At 40.6% G+C, this 20,957-nt stretch overlaps 4 protein-coding genes across 4 annotated transcripts; 2 read left to right on the forward strand and 2 right to left on the reverse strand.

Moving 5' to 3' along the window:
* Positions 1 to 2,550: 2,550 nt before the first annotated feature.
* Positions 2,551 to 5,055, forward strand: LOC145765633 (zinc finger MYM-type protein 1-like). Its single transcript, XM_082577465.1, has one exon. It carries the CDS (start codon positions 2,551 to 2,553, stop codon positions 5,053 to 5,055), a length of 2,505 nt encoding a protein of 834 aa, XP_082433591.1.
* Positions 5,056 to 9,385: 4,330 nt separating this feature from the next.
* LOC145765634 (uncharacterized) lies at positions 9,386 to 11,180 on the forward strand. The gene is made up of 3 exons (XM_082577466.1): positions 9,386 to 9,877; positions 10,355 to 10,623; positions 11,176 to 11,180. Exons 1-3 carry the CDS (start codon positions 9,669 to 9,671, stop codon positions 11,178 to 11,180), a joined length of 483 nt encoding a protein of 160 aa, XP_082433592.1. The 5' UTR covers positions 9,386 to 9,668.
* Positions 10,496 to 13,675, reverse strand: LOC145765017 (uncharacterized). Its single transcript, XM_082576751.1, has 6 exons — positions 13,393 to 13,675; positions 12,946 to 13,132; positions 12,472 to 12,714; positions 12,107 to 12,278; positions 11,816 to 11,964; positions 10,496 to 11,606 (listed from the first exon to the last, which is right to left on the reverse strand). Exons 1-6 carry the CDS (start codon positions 13,549 to 13,551, stop codon positions 11,410 to 11,412), a joined length of 1,107 nt encoding a protein of 368 aa, XP_082432877.1. The 5' UTR covers positions 13,552 to 13,675; the 3' UTR covers positions 10,496 to 11,409.
* LOC145765635 (uncharacterized) lies at positions 13,578 to 15,959 on the reverse strand. Its single transcript, XM_082577467.1, has 6 exons — positions 15,604 to 15,959; positions 15,239 to 15,368; positions 14,700 to 14,946; positions 14,097 to 14,274; positions 13,740 to 13,927; positions 13,578 to 13,675 (listed from the first exon to the last, which is right to left on the reverse strand). The coding sequence occupies exons 1-6, from the start codon at positions 15,828 to 15,830 to the stop codon at positions 13,578 to 13,580; spliced, it is 1,068 nt and encodes a 355-aa protein (XP_082433593.1). The 5' UTR covers positions 15,831 to 15,959.
* Between the last annotated feature and the right edge of the window lie 4,998 nt (positions 15,960 to 20,957).

Genomic DNA, 20,957 nt, shown 5'->3' on the forward strand with positions numbered 1-20,957 from the left:
TTCCAAAAAGCGGGGCATTGTTGGACACTCTCCCCTACATATCGGTAATGATATACAGATGAATTATCCATATTGCCGCATAAATGTCGAAGTGTGTAATCGCAGCAGCTAACAGTCTCCCGAACATGCACATAACGCAGTGCACTTCAGTGCAGCCTTGGTGCACTTGCAGTGGCCGGTACGCGAAAAATTTTTTTCCCACGAGATTGCTGTCTCATTTACATATGTTGGTAAAAGTTTGGATTAAAACCGTGTGAATGCTACATTTTTTCGTTGGCACGGTTGGTTCAGTGGTTTCATCCTCGCCTGGTGATCGTGGGAACGGGGGTTCGACGCCCGACGAAGTCACACTTTTTTTCTTCTTTAAATTAATTTTTGCGGTGCACAAGTGCTTTTCAAAAAAAGTAGGGTTAGGGAAAGCTTATATTTTATTATCATTGCAGAATTTCATTGGTAAATAGTTATTTCGCAATCTGAATCAACCAATCTCTTAACACTTTCGGAAAATCTTACTTTTAGAGTGAGTAGAATCAATGATACAGAAATCTCGTGGAAAAAAAAATTTCGCGGCCGGTACACCCCTACTTGCCGTTGGAGTGGATCAGTTCTTGGCAAGATTTTGATGCTTCTGGTATAATGTCGTCCAGAGAGGCTGCCACCTAGAAGACTCCTTTGTCCAGCCAGTGCCGGTCTTAGGGTATTTCGGGCCCTGTGCGGAATATGCTTTGCTGGCCCCAACGACAATGATCCAATTCAGCAGCGTAGCTAAGTATTTTGAAAGGGGAAGGGGCTGGTTTAACGGTCGGCGGGCGAAGCCAGACGGCGTGTTCGCCTAAATCAACACCCAGCGGCAGGGGCTCGTCTGGGGGGCCTCCCCAGATCATTTTGAAACATTAATTTGAATTTAGGGCATTCTGAGAGTATGTTCAACAAAAATTTGGGCATGAATATTACTGTAAAATGGTGCTGTCCGGTGGGCCCAGTGCAGGATTAAGGTGGATGCTATTGATGCTGCAGCATTAGGCCCATTCCTGAAATAGGCCCAGACGAAAACAGACGTGAATTTTCCGGACGCTGAACAGTTTTCCTTTGCTTAATTAACCCACAAATAATTCTTATTATGAAATTTGTAGTCCAACTTTCGCACGCCTAGGCACAGTGTTACGCCTAGGCACGTAAGATAAAGCAAGATTTTGGCATAGACTACTTATTTAAGATGAAAAATTATAACACTTTTCGAGCTGTTTCAGGGCCCTTCATTACTTCAGCCGCAGATAAGATGCACGGCTTTATTAACTCTTCCCCAATCGTGTATGCTTTTTTTGGTTTTAACTATTCGTAGAGAAACTAGATAGGATTCATGAAGAAAGGATTTTTCGGTAGTCGTCATCTTTTCATTTGCTTTTTTTAATCGTTCATATCAGAGAATATTCGTCCAAAATATTCAAGTGGCTTGCCTTCAAGATTGTTGTGCTTTGAATGAAAGTGACGAACAACTTTAGAAGGTTTCATAACGTCATTTGGCAGAATTTGGGAGCACACCAAACATTAGGGCCGTGACGATTGTTCACTACCCGGAACTTTGTAAAACCAAGCTCCAAGTATTTTTATTGTATTGCCTGACAAATTCCCCTTTTCGTTTCTTACTTCCCTCTGTGACACTCAACTTATCTGCATATGCCCTTTTCGTAGTTTACATTTGCACCTACTGATACTTGGTTCATTTCCATTTTGAGAATTATTTGTTTCAGAAGTCTTAGTTTTTTCCTTCTTGTTAAAATACACTTGTTGGTTCGTTGATTCCATATTAATCCTTCTGTAGTTTAACAGGACAAGCCATTGCAGCATCTGAAAAGTGAAGAATGACCTTGTATTACAAAACTTTTTGAAAGCTAGACGCAGTTTATGACGAAACAATCATAAACGGCACAAAATCTAGGTCATCGGAAGGTTAACCTTTATTATTTAAACAGTTCTGCTGTATCAACGAAGGAGAGATAGGCTATGCCAGTTTTAGCCTACTGCTGTGAATCGGCCAAGCGTAAAATGAGTTTTACAGGAAGTATCAACTTTGCAATGCTTATGATTCCAGATTAAAATTAGCTTGGCAGAAAGTAAGATACGGTACTTCGCGGACCGGCGGTTGAGAACCACTGAGTTAGGCTAAGCCTTAGGAATAGATTAGGTTAAGGCAGTAAGATTAGTACTCATTATGGTTGGGAAAAGAGTTAGCAATCATTATTGTTGAGTTCAATGTTGTTTCATTGCCGGTTCACAAGCTAACACCGTGCAAACAACTGCCGGTTCACAACAAAAAATGATGGAAACCAGTGTCAGTTTATAACAAAAAATGATGGAAAGCATTGGGGTTCACTTGGACGCTAGCGACTGCCTTAATTCTAAGACAATTGCTAATGTTTTTTTTTTTGCACTGTGACGTAGGCTAAATATACGGCGTTGTGTTTATTGTAACGGAAGATTTCAAGTTAATGCGATAAATTTTACGGTTCCACAATTTACAAATTTAGCTGCGTTTTGTGCACGCTTGCTATGGCGTCTCAACTCAGTGGATGGGATAAAGCGAAAAAGAAAAGGAAAGAAGCAGCAGAACAAGAAAAGCTTCTGGCGAAAATTCCAAAACTGAGTTCATACTTTGGAATGCGAGCAGCTTCGTCTCAATTGCCTGCGTCGGATGCGATTGCGAATTCGAGCGCTCCTGAAGACCAGGCCAAGCAAGATGAACCTGATGAGGAAAGAGAGGATAAAGAGCGGGAAGGTTCAGCGGAGAGAGCAGAGGTGAAAGGAGACGCTATCACTGGCGAAGCACTGGCGCAAACGCTGGAGGATATCACCAATGATTTAGGACAGTGGGGTAAAATCAACGCTGACACTCGAGAATATTGGGCCAAGAAAGGTTCAAAACACTGCCAACACACTGAATCGATGTTTGAAGAGAGCGCCAGACAATACCTAGGTGAATCATGCCAACGTCGATGCACTAAGACCTTCTTCGTGCGTACGCATCCGCTCAATGGTGAAAAATCCTATAGACAATGGTTGTGCTACTCGCCTTCGACCGGGAAGGTGTTCTGCTTTGCATGCAAGTTGTTCGGTGGTAATGCTGTTCAAGCAACCAAGTTCGTATCCGGCGGTTTCGACAATTGGAGGTCAGGCGAATCCAGAATAAAAATGCATGAAAGCAGCGATGGTCATCGCAAGGCTATGTTGTCTTTTGCGAGCCGACAGAGGGAGGCCGGTCGTGTTGACTACCTAGCCGCTAAACAGGTCGAGGAAGAGCGGTGTTACTGGCGCCAGATTGTAAAGCGGCTCATCGACGTTCTGATATTCCTAACTAAGCGTGGCCTTGCTATAAGGGGCGCGGATGAGATCATAGGTTCCCCTCATAATGGTAACTACCTTGGCATCATTGAGTTGTTGGCGGAGTACGATACTCTGCTGGCTAGCCATATTAGAAAATATGCGAACCGCGGGAAAGGTCACATTTCTTATTTGTCATCCACAATTTGCGAGGAGCTGGTGCAGCTCATGGGACAAAAGGTGCAGGACACCATCCTGAAAGAAGCCAAGAAGGCGAAGTATTTCTCTGTCTCGATTGACTCTACACCTGACGTATCACACCTCGACCAGCTAACGATTGTTATTCGATATATTCTGCCGTTGGGTCCAGTTGAACGGTTCTTGACATTCTTGCCTATGATGAGACACACCGCTACGCACATGGCTAGCATACTTCTGAACTTTCTGAAGGAAAATGGCTTGGATGTTACTAACTGCAGAGGCCAGTCGTATGACAATGCGTCAAACATGTCAGGACGGTACAACGGTGTCCAGGCAATTGTGAAGCGAGAATGTAAATATGCTGCTTTTATTCCATGCTGCAACCACAGTTTAAACCTGGTAGGAGACCAGGCTGTTAATAGCTGCGCTGGCTGTACCAGGTTTTTTCATTTTGTCAATGGACTATACGTTTTCCTGTCTGAATCGACATATCGCTGGCAGAAACTGAAGAATCGCTGCACATTAACGCTCAAAGGTTTGTCTGGAACCCGATGGTGTGAACGTGCAGATGCTGTCAAAGCGCTAGTAGAAGGGTGGAAGAGCATTCAAGAAGTCCTGGATGAGCTTGCGGCAGATAAGGAGCAGAAGGCCGATACGAGAAACCAGGCCGACGGATTTTCGCGCAGGATGGACGAACTTGAGACAGCAGTTATGGCGACTGCCTGGAACGATATCCTATGCCGTCTCAACAGTACGAGCATTAGCCTCCAAGACCCTACAGTCAGTCTGAATACGGCAACTAGTTTATTGGCATCACTGGTCGACACGATTCAATTTGCACGGGACAGATTTGACGTGTATGAGCAGATGGCGATCGAAAAGGTTCCTCACGGCGAATACAAGGCTGAAGAACGTCGAGGCCGTAAGCGAAAGCTAATGCCTGATGAAGGAGCTGCAAACGAAGAAAACCTCACCCCTAGGGAAACATTCAAAACCCATATATATCTGGTCATGATCGACAGACTGTTAGCTGAACTGGAAAAGCGAATGAAGGCGTATGAGGATATATCTACAACATTCGGATTTCTTTCGGAGCTAACGTCATTGAGCATAAAGCAGATCGAGAATAAAGCTCAAAATCTCGTTTCCTCGTATCCAGATGACTTGGAAGACACGCTGGTGGCTGAGCTCATACAGTTTGCTGCATTTATGCGCACCCAGAAATCGGTGAGTGTGAACGAGTCAGCAGAGCTTACCATGTACAAGCTTTTGTCGTCGTTGAACCTTTCTCAAACATTTTCAAACGTCGAGATTGCTTTGCGCATCTATCTGTGCTTGATGGTGTCTAATGCCTCCGGCGAGCGGAGCTTCTCAAAACTGGGAATAGTCAAAGGAGAGCTGCGGTCCTCGATGAGGGAGGAAAGGCTAAACATGCTGGCGCTTATGAGCATTGAACATGAGGTGCTGAGCAGCCTTGACTGCACTGACATGATCGAAGATTTCGCGCTTGCTAAGGCTCGAAAAACAGTAGTATAAGTAAGCAGCACTAGCGCAGCATTGACAATATGCCAACGTTAAGTTGATCTGGATTAGCCTTTTCTTCATTAACTCCGCTTTTCAGGCAATATTGGTATTGAATTGTGTTGGTGTTACATAGCCTGATGTTACTCTCGAGTTTTTACGATAACACGTCGTTATTATTGTTCATGTTCATTAAAATTTGGCTGACTGCGTCGAAAGCAATAAAGGCTCTTTGGTCGGTCTGATTACGCGTGTACGGTGGAGTCAGAGTGTCGAATGCATATGTACCAATGCCTAGAAAAAATAGGCCTGTTTTTGCGCTGCAGCATCAGGCCCAGTTTCGTCTTAATCCGGCCCTGCCGGTAGCATAGCAAAACGATAAGATCATGCTTTCTTAGGCATTTTTAGGAAATAAAGCTATGTCTCTATGTTGATTCTGCATGCAACCTATTTCGTACCCTGAAATTGGAGTAACAAAATCAGATTTCCACCTATTTCGTCCACTGAAAAGATCGAGAGAAATTTTGAAATGTTTGCGACAACTCCGATCAGCGACTTCGGCTCTGTTGTTTTTTTTCTCGATCTTTTCAGGGTACGAAATGTTCAGGGACGAAATAGGTTGCACCCGTTGAGTCTCTATGTTTTCTTTTTGCTAATTTCTTTGTTAAATTTTTCCATTAGAAATGACAAAAATTAATGCATTTTTTGAGTGAATTGCGGGCCCCCTAGTTTGCGGGCCCTGTGCGACCGCACGGTTTGCACACCCCAAAGACCGGCACTGGTCCAGCCCCAGTTAGATGGGCTTGGAAACTTGGGATTTAGGACCAGAGTTTGGTTACAGCAGTTGGCCCGGAAAGAAACCCGCTTGGTGTGTTGCTGGAATGCTGCCTGCCTAGGAGGGATGTTTTCTGGAGCCTTCGACTTGTGTGCGAAGAGCTGTTTCCTAGCGTCGTTCACTTCCACGATGTCGCTGGTGCGGTCATACATCAGCATAACGAAGCGCTCCAGCAGTGACATTGACTCCTCACTGACATCACTTCGCATGCGTAGTTGTTCTTTGAAGGCATCAGTCACCTTTGGGAAAACTGTCCAAATCTCCCAGGCAGTCTTCTTCCCTCTGCCAGCGAATGCAGACACAGTGTCGCACCCTGTCAGGGTATGAAAGACCGGGAGAGTAGCACATCGTCTGGCGTTCATGGCGGCAGCCAAGCGGTGAACAGCTATGTACCGGAAGCTGGACCCAGTACCAAGAGCTATCCAGAGATCGTCAGGGTTAATATGGTTGAAGGAAGCCACAGCCAGTACCACAACATCAGTATCTACAGTGCGTATGATCACCTTTCTCGTCTCCTTCTGGACAGCATCTTCCACGTAGAAGCATGCGTGTATCCGCCTCCTCCTGAGAACATGGGTAGAGGTTGGTCAACTCGGCAGGAGAGCACAGGACACCAATTCCACAAGTCGCATACATTTACTTGCCATCAGGTATTGGAAGACGAATGGTCTCTCGTGACAAGAAACCAAAGAGTTCAGTCTTGTCTTGGTCAACACGAAGAAAGTCCTTCCAGCTCTTAGGCATAACGGCAGAGAGAGCGACTCTTTTCCTGATGCCCTTAGCCCTCTTCTGTCTGGTCGTCCTTTCAGGCTGTCAGGCAAATATACATTCTAGATGAGGTCCAGTCTTTGGATCTTTTCCAGTTAAATGAAGATGTAAGCTGCAAAAACTGTGTTCATTTATCTTTTTTGGACCTTTGTCTTTTGATGTTGACACGCATACTTTTACATTGAAGCGATTCCTTCCACTTCTCAAATTTCTCTCTCAGATCTTCCATTGTGTCACTCAACAAAACCAAATCATTCGCGTATAGTATCTCCATCAATGAATTTTCTCTTAGACATTCGGTAATCACATCAATCACAATGGCAAAAATAAGAGGAGAGAGGACAGAACTCTGGTGTACACCCACCTTCACTGAAAACTCGTCTGAGAGGGCAGATCCAACTCGAACTCTTGTCCTTGCACCATCATAAAGACTCATTATTGCTTGCACGAGTGCCTCTGATATTTCTTTTTTCCTCATTGCCCATCCCATCACTCTTCTTGGAACTCTATCGAACGCCTTTTCCATGTCCACGAAGCACATGTACAATTGTACAAGTTCTTTCCCTTGTCCCGATATTCCTCTTGCAACCTTCTCAAAATAAAAATAGCATCTGTCGTTCCCTTCCCAGGCATAAATCCACACTGCATCTCGTCCAGCTTCACCACAGATCTTATTCTATTCTCCAACACCCATTCTACTACCTTCATTGCATGATCCAACAGTTTTATTCCTCCATATGACCCACAATCGATTACATCACCCTTTCCCTTGAAGATACGTGTCACCACGCTCGTCTTCCATTCATTTGGCATTCCTTTTCCATCCAACACACGTTGGCTGATTTCCTGCATTGCTTTCAATCCTGTCTCTCCACTTGTGCGTATCATTTCCACAGTGACTTCAGATAGTCTAAGAGCCTTCCCCGATTTCATTTTCTTCATTGCTTGCGTCATCTCCTCTCGAGTTACTCTCTTTAATGGACCTGCTACCACGACGGCTTCCACATTTTGATCCCAATCGTTTTCCTCATTCGTTATCACCTCCATATGTTCTTTCCAAATTCTTCCACGATCTTTCTCACTGAAACCAAGTTTTCCATCCCTTTCTTTAATACATTGTCCACAATCCACATCTTTTCCATCCCACTTTAGAACCTTCATAAGCTTATATACTTCGTTGGGACTATTTTTTAATTTGATTAATTCCTGCTCAGCTTCTTTCTTCATAACTTTTGCAACTAATCTCTTTGCCCGATTTTTCAATTGCTTGTACTTGAGCTTAGTTTCTTCTGACCTATTTCTGCACCAATCCTTGTATGCGACTTTTTACTCCTCAATTACTTCCCTCACCTCTTCATTCCACCACCACGTATCTCCTCGATCCATCCTGCTTTTTGTTTTCTCACAAACTTCATCGCAAGCTTGAAGAACTCCATTCTTGAAGGATCCCCATAGATCTGTCACATCGTTGTGAACAAGACTTTCCATTCTCTTTTTAAACCTTTCTCTTGTGTCGGCATCTTCTAACTTCCAAACTTTTCTTCTGATCACCCTTACAGTTTTCTTCAGACCTTTCTTGTCCAAGTCGATAACCACCAACCTATGCTGAAGTTAGTATGGTATCGCTTTCACATCTTTGATTAGTTTTCTGTTTTACCTACATACCAACCCAAAGTCAATTGTAGTTTCATTTCCACCTGCACTGAAAGTTACTTTTCTTCCTTCCTCTTTCTTAAACCAGGTATTAGCAACACACAGGTCCTTTTCGTTACAAAACTCAAGTAGTACAATAAAAACAATAAGAAATTCTTCGTAGATGTGACAAGCATTTTATTAATATTCCACAACCTAAAATTTACAAAAAAAAACATTAAATTAACATATGGATCATTGATGTTTGATCTCGTGTATCCACATAGCCTATAGCATAAAACATAACTTCGTCAATGTACATCTATGCCATCAATTGTCATAAGTGTGTCACCAGTTTAACTTCCAAGTGTGTTGCACCAAAAAAGTTTAATAGCCACTGGCATATGATAATATTGTATCAAAGTTCAAAATACCGGTATCAAAAACAGTAAAAGCATCATTAACATTAGAAACAATCTATTTTCGTTTTTTTACATCACATTTTTAAATCAATTTTTGAAAGATTTTTGAGATTGGTTTCAAACCACTTTAAAAAAAACATCTAGTATATTGAAGATTATTTTTTCTTTTTTTAGTTTAACTTAATAAAAACGTAGATGATGAGAAATGGTGACTAGAACAAACTTACCATGATTAGTTGACAATCCACTTTCAGTTTCATTTGGAGCAGCTGCCTTTTGTTCTTCACTTTGGTAGTGAGACATTTTTGTTCAAGTTTATAAAAGATAGCTAAATCAAAGTCTATAACTTAGCACAAACTACTTAGCACAAACTAAAGTCTACAAGCTACTACAAAACACAATTGAGGGTAAATAATTATAATGCGGCTCTGTAACAGAACAAATGACAAATCAAGCAATCATCAAGTTAGATTGTTTCAATCAGCACAAATGCGTGATTTGAACACATTTGACACACACGTTGGGAGTCACTTCACCAAAAGAACAAGGTAGGTCTATTTGTATGTACTGTAGGTCTTCTTCTTTGTCCTGTAGGTGAACATAGACAGTAGATACTGTAGATGAACATAGACAGTAGATACGAAAAACTAATTTGAACGAACAAATGAAAGCTTAAAGGGCTAGGGACATGAAAAAAAATTTTTTCTACAAAAGTGATTTTCTGATTTTATACGTGGTCAATAAGAATGCCTGAAAAAAAAAAGTTTTTTTGAGCTGTATTTGGGGTGCTTTGAGGGCCTTTTATTTTCACTTTCTGATAGTTGACGATCCGACACGCGTCACTGCGTAAAGGCGACTGTTGAGCGATGACGTTTCACCGGGAATTCTCTCGCATCGATGTCAGATCGCACTGCAGAAATAAGTAATTCGGACAAGCAGCAAGTGAAGTTATTTTGTTTCAATAACGTGGTATGGAGACATTACAAGATTTTAGCAGCGGTTCTGATGAAGAGGCTGAAGTATTTTGTGACTTTGGAAATGAACATCTTCCGATGCAATCTGATCACGACCATGTTCAACCGTACATGTTCGAGCCTTTGGCAAGCAGCTCAGAAGAGGAGATTGAAGTATGTGAAGCAATGGATTCGGATATTGAGCTTCGAACGAACAGCTTAAACTGGTATGTTGTCAGCGTTTGTATTTTTACACACTAAATTTAATTAGCATTACACAATATAGATACCAATTGTAAACAAACATTTGTCTGCGGCCTATAAATGGCTTAAACTGTGGGAAAGGCAATAACTTTTTTGCTGTGTAGCATTGCGCAATATTAGGCTACTCAATTTACTTTGAAGTTATTATATAACAACATGTGGCCTTCTATAAACATTCCTTTTCATCGATGCGACCATTACGGTAATCATCCCAAGCATTTCTATAAGTAGGCCTACCGGTAGTAGACTGCGTTACCCACCAGGTTTCACTTCTTGGACGACCGCGTTTCCTCTTCCCATCCACCTTTAGATCTAGTGCCTTTCTAAGAAAACTTCCTTACACTGATATCAAAACAGTGTTTATTTTAACACCACAGTACACAAGTGATATGCATGCCGTATGGCTATTGCAATTTGATTTTTTTTTTATAAAATTACAGGTGCAAGTGCGACAACTGCGATATCCTTCCAACAGTAGCGGAATGCAGGTGTTGCACCGAAATAGAGTGCATTGCCCAAAAAGTAAGAGAAGGACGGGAGACGTATGGCTGCGAAATAAAGTGCATAACAGAGCACCCTGGGTTTCAGGCAGCCTGTCTCAATGTGGATGTGTTAGAAATTGCCTGGCTGCAGTACAAGCAGCAGTATGGAGTTCATGGGGCTCCTGAACATAAGCGCCATAAGCACATTGCATATAGGCAATTAGCCCGTTCAGGCCCGGATTTAGGGGGGGGCAGAGGGGGCAGTTGCCCCGGGCCCCCCGACTTTTGAAGGGCCCCCCTACGTGGAAAAAATGTGATTTTGTGTTATTTTTTCTTCCTTTCAGCCTTTGAAGTTTCTGCAAAATGCTGTGCAGTGCTGGATTGATGCTACTGTTGACGCAGAGGTGGTTTTTCGCGCCTACGGCGCGAAAAATTTTTTTGCAGGGGGGCCCCCCGATCTAAAAGTGCCCCGGGCCCCCCATCAGCTAAATCCGGCCCTGAGCCCGTTGGTGTTGGGGGTACCTTGGTCGAAACCTTAGAGTGGTTCTTCCAGCATGCGCCGTGACTTGTATAAGAACCCAATTCTCGCTCCAAAACAATGAGGACGATTTCGTTGGATTTCAACTGTAAATACCTGAAGAACAACCTAAGACTTGATATGGCTTCTTCTGAAGAAGCCATATCAAGTCTTAGGTTATATCGATATTATTGTTTAATACGTAATGTTTCGCCCCCTTAATAAAGTACTTTTACAAGACTCACCAATGTGTGTTATCTAGTTTGATACAAATATGGTGCAATAGGCTACTAACTTATGTTGCATTGTAAGTTACTTTATAGCGGTTAAGTATGTCCGCGATGGTATTAAGCAATAAGTCAAAGAAATGGCAATGGTGAAAAATGAAATCAATGAAAGATAAACTAATACGACCACCAATCCCAAACGAAAGCGAAATATGAAATAATATGCTGTACGGCGTACATTCAAAAAACACAGAAGTACATCTATAAGGTTATGAACTTTCACTGTTATTAACTGGTGCGCTTGTAAGAAAACGCGATATATGATTGTTGACGACACTCTGTTTATCTGGACGCTTGAGATTGTGACATAAAGGAGGAGGGGTTTCCCATGACAACTCCTCTGGAATGTCATTACTAGCATCTTCAACTCTTGAAGTCACTTCAGCTATAAGTTCAGCAACGTAACCTGCAAAGCAAGGGTTATAAAATATATTTCTAGTCAATGTTCATCGCGTAATTTAACCGAAGCAAGCAGCTGCAACTGTCGAAGAATAGCTGGCTGAGTGTTTAGGGACTAGCAAATGCTTATGAGTTTTAGAAACGAATAAACGCACTATTAGGTTGTTTAAGTAGACTTTAGCACATATTTCAATTTTAGAAGACATGTATTCTTACTGAAGGTACATTCTTGCATTATCTTTTTTAGCGTGTGAGAATCTCCTTTGCCTTTTGGAAAGGAAAGAGAAAACTGCAAATTTCCGTCTTTTGTTTTAGCTTGCTCCTTTCTGCTATTTTCATTGTAATGAAGGGCCGCAAGTAACAATCTAAAGTTAAACATAAGCGTTGATTACTGACGATGACAAGCTGTTTTTTAGCAATCTCATTGCATTATAACTCTGTAGGCTTATTACATTCTTAAAAGCCTCTTTAACAATGGTTAGGCAGAATATTTGCTGAATGGCTTACCTGCATTTCATGGCAGCATAACCAAAGTGAAACATTTTGGGTGCAAATTGATTGACAAGACTGTGGTAGGCCTCTATGGAAAACGTCTGCCCTTCCGGGGACAATTTCGTGACATCTTTTCGTAGATTCTTGCTTCCCAACAATCCTGTCAAAGCTTCATAACATTCAGATCCTGAAAATAAAGAGTCTTGCTACTAAACTTCACATGTCAACTTAAAACACTTAAAAGCCAAGTCGAAAATTGCACAAGGTACTTTATCCAACACTGAGCGAATATAAGCAGTTAGCATGCTTTTGAAACAGCCTTCTTTTATGTTACTGCAATCACACTTGAGGTTAATAAAGACAATAAGTACAGAACAAACCTGCTGTGAAGTACTTCCTTTTCGCAAGTGGCAGATGTAAGCACGAAGGAAATAACTCACTGTGTCCAGTGTGGATGTCACATATGTGATTTGGCAGAGAGTCCCATTTAGCTAAAGCTAAATCACCATTTCCATCACTTGTCAAACCACACCAATACAGATGGTTTATAATGCTTTGTCGCCATTTCGAAACAAGCTCAAATCCCTTCTTCTTTTCTACAGCAACAAGTTTTTTCGAAAGACCTTAACCAAAGGAAATTTACAGAATTAGCGAGTTGCCTGCAGTATAAAATGGTTTACGAATGACTAGATCACTAAATGCTCCATTCACATTGCAATAACTAATGCATTTAGCAAGATCTTTTTTGGCACAAACTAAACTACATGAAAAATGAGTAGACTAATAGAGTTAAACTTGTTGTTTAGATCGTTAATCGTTTTATGGTTTTCTTTGCTTCAATGTTTAGCGCTTACCTTTTGCAACATGCCATATATCAAAGTAATGCGTCATTTCTTCATGATCCTCCCTAATCCACTTCTGTATCTGCAGGTGTCTGTCCGTAATCAATGTGCATATGTTGACTCCAGCACTAGAAAGGGTATGGAGACACCTTTTCAATCCCTCTAATTCCATGTGGTAACTTCCCTTGACCTCATTACTCTAAACACACGTCTTACATTAGGTAGAACAGTAGTAACTACTGAGGGAAAACATGTATTCGTTGTATACAATACTCATGTAACTTTTGGGGAGCTTTCCATTACATTTGTGATTTGCGGAAATAGCAAAATTACGACATCAGAATTGTGGGTAACTCCATTCAATATTATATATATTCCTTTGAAAGATGAAAATACAACATAACATAATTCAGGACACGATTTTGTAGCAAGTAGCATCGTAAGAACATGTAAACTTACCTGGACAATTTCCATGCTTAAAATACGGTTTTGCTTCACATCCATCAGAGTATAGCTTCCGTATTTAGCAGAGTGGCCCATAGAGTCACATCTTGCATCACCACCACAAATAAGATTAACATCCTTCTTTGCTTCTTGCAGTACATTCTGTTGCTTCATACTCCAGACATGGTTGACAGCAGGTATTAAAAACTTTTTTTGATGTCGAAAAAAGGTACGCTTTTCGTAACACTGAACACCCCAAAAGCGCAAAAAACGTAAAGTTTTTGTAGGTAGTGCTCCACTGAACAAAATAGAGGAAGTTAACGAAATATTTCCTTCTGGTATTCCACCCACAAATGGCTGACTAAACCATTTGTAAGACTGACGGCAGTGATGGCAGATTTGTTTAACTGCCAACAGTGTTCCCTTGCATGTACTGGAAGTTGTTGCTCCTGCCTTACCACATAATTGACAGATTAAAAACAAACTCATGAGCATGCTATGGAAAATCACATATTTATTTTCCGGTATTGATTTTTGATTAGCTTCTGATCTGGAAAATACAAAGAAAATATCAATACATGTTTCAAAGTGGATGTAGCTGGACAAATTGAGGCATTCTGCCAATAAAGACCTGACCTACTCCAGCTCAATAGGCAGCTATGAACTCCAGTTAGACATTCCAAGTGTCAACACAAGCCAGAATATTATGCATCACTTACTCATTACATTCGAAAGAAATGGAATCATAAGATTCATTGTAATCTTCATCCAAACATTCATGCATGTCTTCTTCATTTTCACTATGGATGGGAGTAGAAGATTGAATAAAATCCATTACCGGTATTACACATTGAGTTGCGGCATCACTACATCTTATCGGTACATTGCATTGGATGCCTAAAACATTGCAGAAATTAAATGTGGCTGATACAGCTAGTCATAAATTATGTTAACTAGTATGTATGTTATGTTAACTAATGTTTACAGTAGTATTATGACTGTGGTATTGTCTCAATGAAGGATTTGCTTTTTTTCATTGTAACACTAACATTAATCTTTGATACTTTTAATGCAATGTTAACTATTGGATGACACTACAATAACTTTAGTGGATCATTGAAAACTTTTAGCACATGTGGATTGTGTAACAATTTACCAGTAGCCTACATACAATATATTTCACTGCAGTACAATAAGTTATTTACAACTTGATGAAGAAGGAAAAAATAATTTATTTTAAACCTTGGGCAGTGTAGCATGATTATGAAATCGACTAACATCGATAGGCTAGCATCTAGTAACCTATTTAACAAGTTTATTACCTATACTTCTGGTATTGGAAACATTAACGGTTTGGGTCATTGCAACTTTGCATTGTGGATTTATAAACATGGCTTCATAAATCATCAAAGGCTGTTCCTGTTCATCAATTGCTTCTTTTGTTATACTAGTAGAGTTTTGACCAGCAATTAACTCTGTTTCCACAGACACCACTTGTTGATCTACAAGGCTGCTACCAATATTTTGGGTTTCTTTCGAATGCACTGTAGTTACTTCATGTTGCAAAAGCTGAAATATTTTTTGGCATCAGTACCACATAAAATACTCTCTAAGTAGACTAATACAGCAGTGCACTTGACATGCCAGTATAGAACTTAACATATGTGTTAATTAAAGAAAAAGTACGGTACTTAAAGGCAGTCTTATGAGTAGAAAAGAAAATTGATCATTAACACCTTTATATGTAGGCTACGAGATAATTTACTAACCTTCACGTAGTATAAACACAAAACCTGAATAGTATGAGAGAATATAACTAGTAGGTTTGCAATTTGTAGGCTAGCTATGGTAGCTAATTTACTTGTTGAACTCGGCGCTTTCTGACAGCACTCCTCTCTGTCTTTGCATGTGGTTCAGCCGTAGACGTACAAGCTACGTTTTGCCGCAGGCTAAGAATTGATGGAACTGCACGTTTCTTGAGAATCCTTTTACTGAAAGTTTAATTATCTTACAGTTAACTCTCAAGATTATTTAAAAAAAAAAACTTTCTTGTCCTGCTGTAAACCTTATCAAAGATCAACTTTGAAATAACGACATTAGACTAACCCAATTAATGTGTGACAGTGGTAGTCTAGCTTAATAACACTATGGTAGTTTAGTATAGCAATGCAGCAATGAGCACTATTGGAAATGCAGTCTAACCCAGGCTAGGCTGTAGAAACTTACCTGCCTGAAAACCCCAATTGTACTTGTAGACTCGATTCTTCAAATTGGTTACTGTCAAAGTGTACGGAACAAATTTGTGAGCTTGCTTTAGCCTTCCAATACTTTCGGTTTTGTTGAACAAATTTCTGCCATTTTTTAAACAGGTTTGGATCTTTGGGAAACTGATGAACACTTATCCCAGGCTTCGGATTATTGCTGCATCCCCAAACAACACATCTTCCAGGCATTTTTGCTCCAACAAATAACTTTTACAAATGAATTAACAGTTTACTTTGTAGCCTAAACCTCAACTAAGCAAATGAAACGTCGCTTTCAGCTGTCTTAATGCAGTATATGTCTTTATGTTGTCGTGTAATTGTCTTTGCTGTGAAGGTTAGAAATAAAAACAACTGAACTGAACTGAACAGTGAAAAACTACAATCGTTCATCAATTCACCGGTGTGACGTAGAAAGGGAATTTCCCGAAGACATTTTCGGAAAGGGGCTACAAAAACCTTATGTGTTGGATTCGTGATTTCAAAAAATAAAAACACACACTTTCAGCTTGTTTTAACCAATTTTGTTGATAGGGGTTGTTCATGATACTATTCCCTACAAGAATAATCCAAAAAACCTCAATCAAAAAAATCATGTCCCTAGCCCTTTAAATTCATGTAAAAACAATAGCCTCGTATAACACACACTTTCTAAGAGCGCCGTGGGTATGGGCGTTGATTGAATCCCCGACGTGGTCCACCCAGGTGGGATGATAATAAAATCTTAGTTTTTCTAGTTGTAAGTATCCTATGGAGAACTTATTTCCACTCACTATGACGTAACCGAAGTTGTAAAGCTCTGTAGCATAATATGAAAGAATAGTCTCTCAAACAATGCGCGATTCTGAATGTTTGTTACTAAGTTTTAGAACTTAAAATAAGTCTTGAAAAGCTGCAAATTTTCAACAAGAATTTGTTTAAAGCCTCCTTGGATATCGCGCGTTATACAAAGGAACAAAGAAACAAACTGAAGCGTAAAATTGCTTTTAAGTCATTTAAGCTAGTCAGAAATATGTACAATGAACCTCACACAAATCGTTTTGTGCACGCTGAAACATAGCTGCATCACATAATTTTGACGGTATTTTTTTTCAAACAACGTAAACTTTAAATTCTATGATAAAGATATGAAACCCTTTCTCCACAAAAACTTTCGTTTAGACTCTAGCATGGCCACCTAAAGATGCGGCCTGATTTGTCACATTTTGCAGAAATTTCCAGGTTTTTCTAACTTTGGGGCAACGTTTAAATAAATTTTTCTAAAAATTAGATTTTTACGCTTTTTTTATTCTTTTCCCCAGATGACACAATAGGTTTTAACATTTTCACATGTTGAAAAACAAAGAAAATTTGATTTTGTAAATTTTAATCAGACTGTTAATTTTCAATAACAGTCTGATTTTGCATTTTTCAACTTACTTTTTCTCATTTGCTATTGCTTCCCCGAGGCAACAAAAAAGTTTTTTGTCATTAGGAAACCGCAAAAAGTAAAAACATCTCAAAAAATGTCAGTCAAGCACTAGCAGTAGCTGTAATCAAAATCTGCAAAATGTGACAAATCAGGCCGCATCTCCAGGTGGCCATGACTCTAGGTATTATGATATAATAATGATATTAGCAATTAGGCGGGTCAATATATGAAAAATATGGGGGCAACCCCAAAAAAATTTATACAAAAGTTTTTTTTGTTTCAAGTGTATGATTAGGTTGTACTATACCCCAGAAAAAAAGTCTACAAAAATCCGACCCCGGGAAAGTAGTTAATTAACATAACTATTACGTCATTTACATCCTTTAGTTAACACGTAGTATTGCATCTTTGTATGACCTAAAGTTACCTTTGTTGAAACCTCGCTTTACTTTTTGTCTCCCACGCATTTGTTCAATTTAAGTACGCGCTGATTATTACTTCACTTTCGTTGAAAGAAGCCACTTCTGTTAAACAACTGTCAGTTATACTTTGGTTCGAAGTCTTTCAGGTTTTAACTTTCTTCTATTTTACAGGACGTGAATTAGTCTAAATAATCTTAATTGTTAACATTCTTGTTGAATTGCTGACAAAAACAATTCGGTAGGTTAATTTGTTTGTGTTGTATCAGTTAATTCTTCATGTTGTGTGCAGTGAGATTTGTTCTTTCTTTGATATTCGTCATCATAATCTTGTCTAATAAAAACGCGAACGAGACTTATGCGTTTCGACTATCAATCTATGTAGTTAGCTCAGCTGTTCAGCCAGCCAGCGCTCTACGGTTTGCTACAATAATTTCAAAATGGTCTCATCAGTGCGGTTATAATCTTGTAACAATTTTGAAATGTTCGATAACAAGATAAGACTAACAATACTCATTCATTCATTCATTCCCTTTCAGGATTTGACAATGGATAACAGAGAGGCCGAAAAAGACATCTGCCCAATTTGCAAAGAGAGCTTAGAAGATGCAAAGAAGGATGATGTTTCTACGCTCTATGAGAAGGGTACAGACAAAATCAACAAATCAAGTCAACAACGACATTGTGATGACGTGGTTGCAAGACCAAGTCAACGAGTCCACAAGAAGTGCCGAAATTCATGGACAAATGATTACGCTATCAAACAAGCTTTAAAACGTTCTGCAGAGTTATCGTCGCCTGTGAAAAAGAAGAGCCTCCGTGTTAACTCGGGGCCGTATGACTCCAAAAAAGACTGCTTCTTCTGTAGTCGTGAGATAGTTAAGGGTACACATGGTCATGATGAACGTACCAGTGAGGTTCACACGAGATGTACCCCTAACAAAATACTCAAAACTTGCAAAGAGCGATCAGATGATTGGGCGCATATTGTAGATGGTCGAATTGAATACTTTGCCAAAGATCTGCACGTTTTTGTCTGTGTTTACTACCAGCAATGTAGTACATACTTTCGACAAGGGCAGGACATGCCAGTACAGTTCCGAATAGAGCCAAGAGGAAAACGTAAACAGGTTGGACGACACAAAAACGAGGATCAGCTGCAAGCGTATCTAAGGGTTTGTGATTATTTAGAAGAACATGATGACGAACAAATCACAATATCAGATCTTGTGCGAAAAATGGGTGAATACTTACTCGAGGAAGGTTCTATTCCCTATGGAAGTCAATACTTGAAGCAGAAATTGAAAGAACGCTACAGTGATTCTATATAGAAGAAGGGAAAGGCCTTCAGGATGTAGTGACAATGCGGGAAAAAACTTCGAAAATTCTTCGTACCTATTTCAAGTCTGCAAAAGGTGATGATGCCGAAAGTCAAAAACGTGCCATTATTGCCACCGCGGCCAAGCTCCTGAAACGTGATATCAAGGCAGATATCCCACCAGTCACCGATCAATATCCTTCTTCGCAGAGCCTCAAACTAGATACTGCATTAGATTACCTGCCAATTTCACTACGCACCATGTTGGACCAATTGTTTGTCGGGACAGATAAAGCTGAAAAAGGTGCCGCAATCGGGCAGTCCATCATTCAAGCTGTTTGCCCAAGGGCAGTTGTAGTTCAACTTCAGATAGGCCTGTCTACACAACTGCACCATCTCTAGAAGTCAAGATTTCTAATTGACACTTTGTCTGTGATGGGGTTTAGTTCTTCTTATATGGAGGTGCAGAGATTCTTGAAAAATGCTGCTGATGCGGTTACACCAAAGTTACTGGAAAGTGGATCATTTGGGACAGTATTATTCGCTGCTGATAATGTCGACCACAACATTATAACTCTGGATGGAAGAGGAACTTTCCATGGAATGGGAATGGTGGCTGAAACCACACCAGGAAAAGTGACAACCCATGCTGTCCGTAGGAAAAATGTTTCCAACTTAAACTTGAAAGAAATATCGCAGGTTGATATAATTGACCATCGCTTTTCCACATTTGCACGTCGTAACATAATGTTTGAAATACTTTCAGAACTTCACAGCCCTGCCCCAGTTGTAGACGTTCTAGGGAGCTCTCATTCTGTTTCCACCAAGACACTCCCAACTGGCAGGGAATGATGAGCATAGTTCATAGCGGAACAGAACATCCGGGCAAATCTTCCGTCACATTTCTGCCAATGATTGATATGTACCCCGGTGACCACACCTGCATTCTGTCTACTCTCAGCTACGTTTGTGACCTAGCAGTGAAACAAGAGATTTCACCAATCGTGACCTTTGACCAACCCTTGTTCTTCAAAGCCTCCAAAATTATCTACAATTCTCCGGAGAGGAGCCCTCTGAAGATGATCACATTGATGTTGGGAAGTTTCCATACGTTGATGAATGTGCTCGGTGCGATTGGTACGCTCATGCAAGGGTCAGGTCTGATGGACATTCTCGAAACTGTTTATGGGGACAATGCCGTAAAGCATATGATGGGTGGCAAAGCTGTGCAGAGAGCTTTGCGGGGCCACCTCTTGATAGAAAAATGCTTGAATGGGATGCTGGTCTCTGAAATGATGGATAGTGATCCCGAGTTAGCTGGTTCAGTGAAGTCGTCTGAGGACATGTACACCTTGTTGATAGAAGACCACATTTGAAACAGTAGCTACTTCGGAGACAAATGCTAAACTTCAGCAAGCACTTGACAAGAAGAAACTTGGCTTGTCTGATAAATCGAGACTTTTGGTCATATCGAATGCAGGTGACTTTTCTCTAGAGGAGGTTCTAGAATACGAACTGAGCCCATTCCCACCTGCCCTGTTTGAGACAAGCAACATTATGAGGAAGCCAGAGAACATACAGCTTGCTAAAGCAATCGATGAGTACGCAAGCAGCCTATCTGATGAGGCTGTTACCAACGAAGTACCACAGACCGAGAAGTATGTCCTTGATGGTGGTTCCCTCATGCATCGCGTACAATGGACGAAGGGAAGCACATACGGCGCCATTGCGGATGGCTATGTCGACTTTACCCTACGCAATTATGAGATGGCGACAGTCGTTTTCGACGGTTATCGTGATCAACCATCAGTGAAGGACTGCACCCACCAACGCCGTCAGCAGAAAAATCATCCAAAAGTGAGCTTCACTCCAGCAACAGTCTTCACTGGAAACAAGGAGGAATTCCTGTCACAGGGCTGCAATAAGCGAGGGCTGATCAATATGATAAGCAACAAACTGCAAGAGAAAGGCCCCACAGTTATAAACGCTGAAGGAGATGCCGACTATGATATTGTTCAGGCAGCTATTGCAGCTTCTGAATACCACACTACAACCCTGGTTGGAGAAGACACAGATCTCTTGATCCTTCTCCTCTATCATATGGACAGTCGGAAGAAGACAATGTATTTTCGTTTGAACAAGAGGTCTAAAGATCAGAGGGTGTACAATAT

Source organism: Aplidium turbinatum, chromosome 2, assembly GCF_918807975.1.
Source record: "Aplidium turbinatum chromosome 2, kaAplTurb1.1, whole genome shotgun sequence".
NCBI lineage: Eukaryota > Metazoa > Chordata > Ascidiacea > Aplousobranchia > Polyclinidae > Aplidium > Aplidium turbinatum.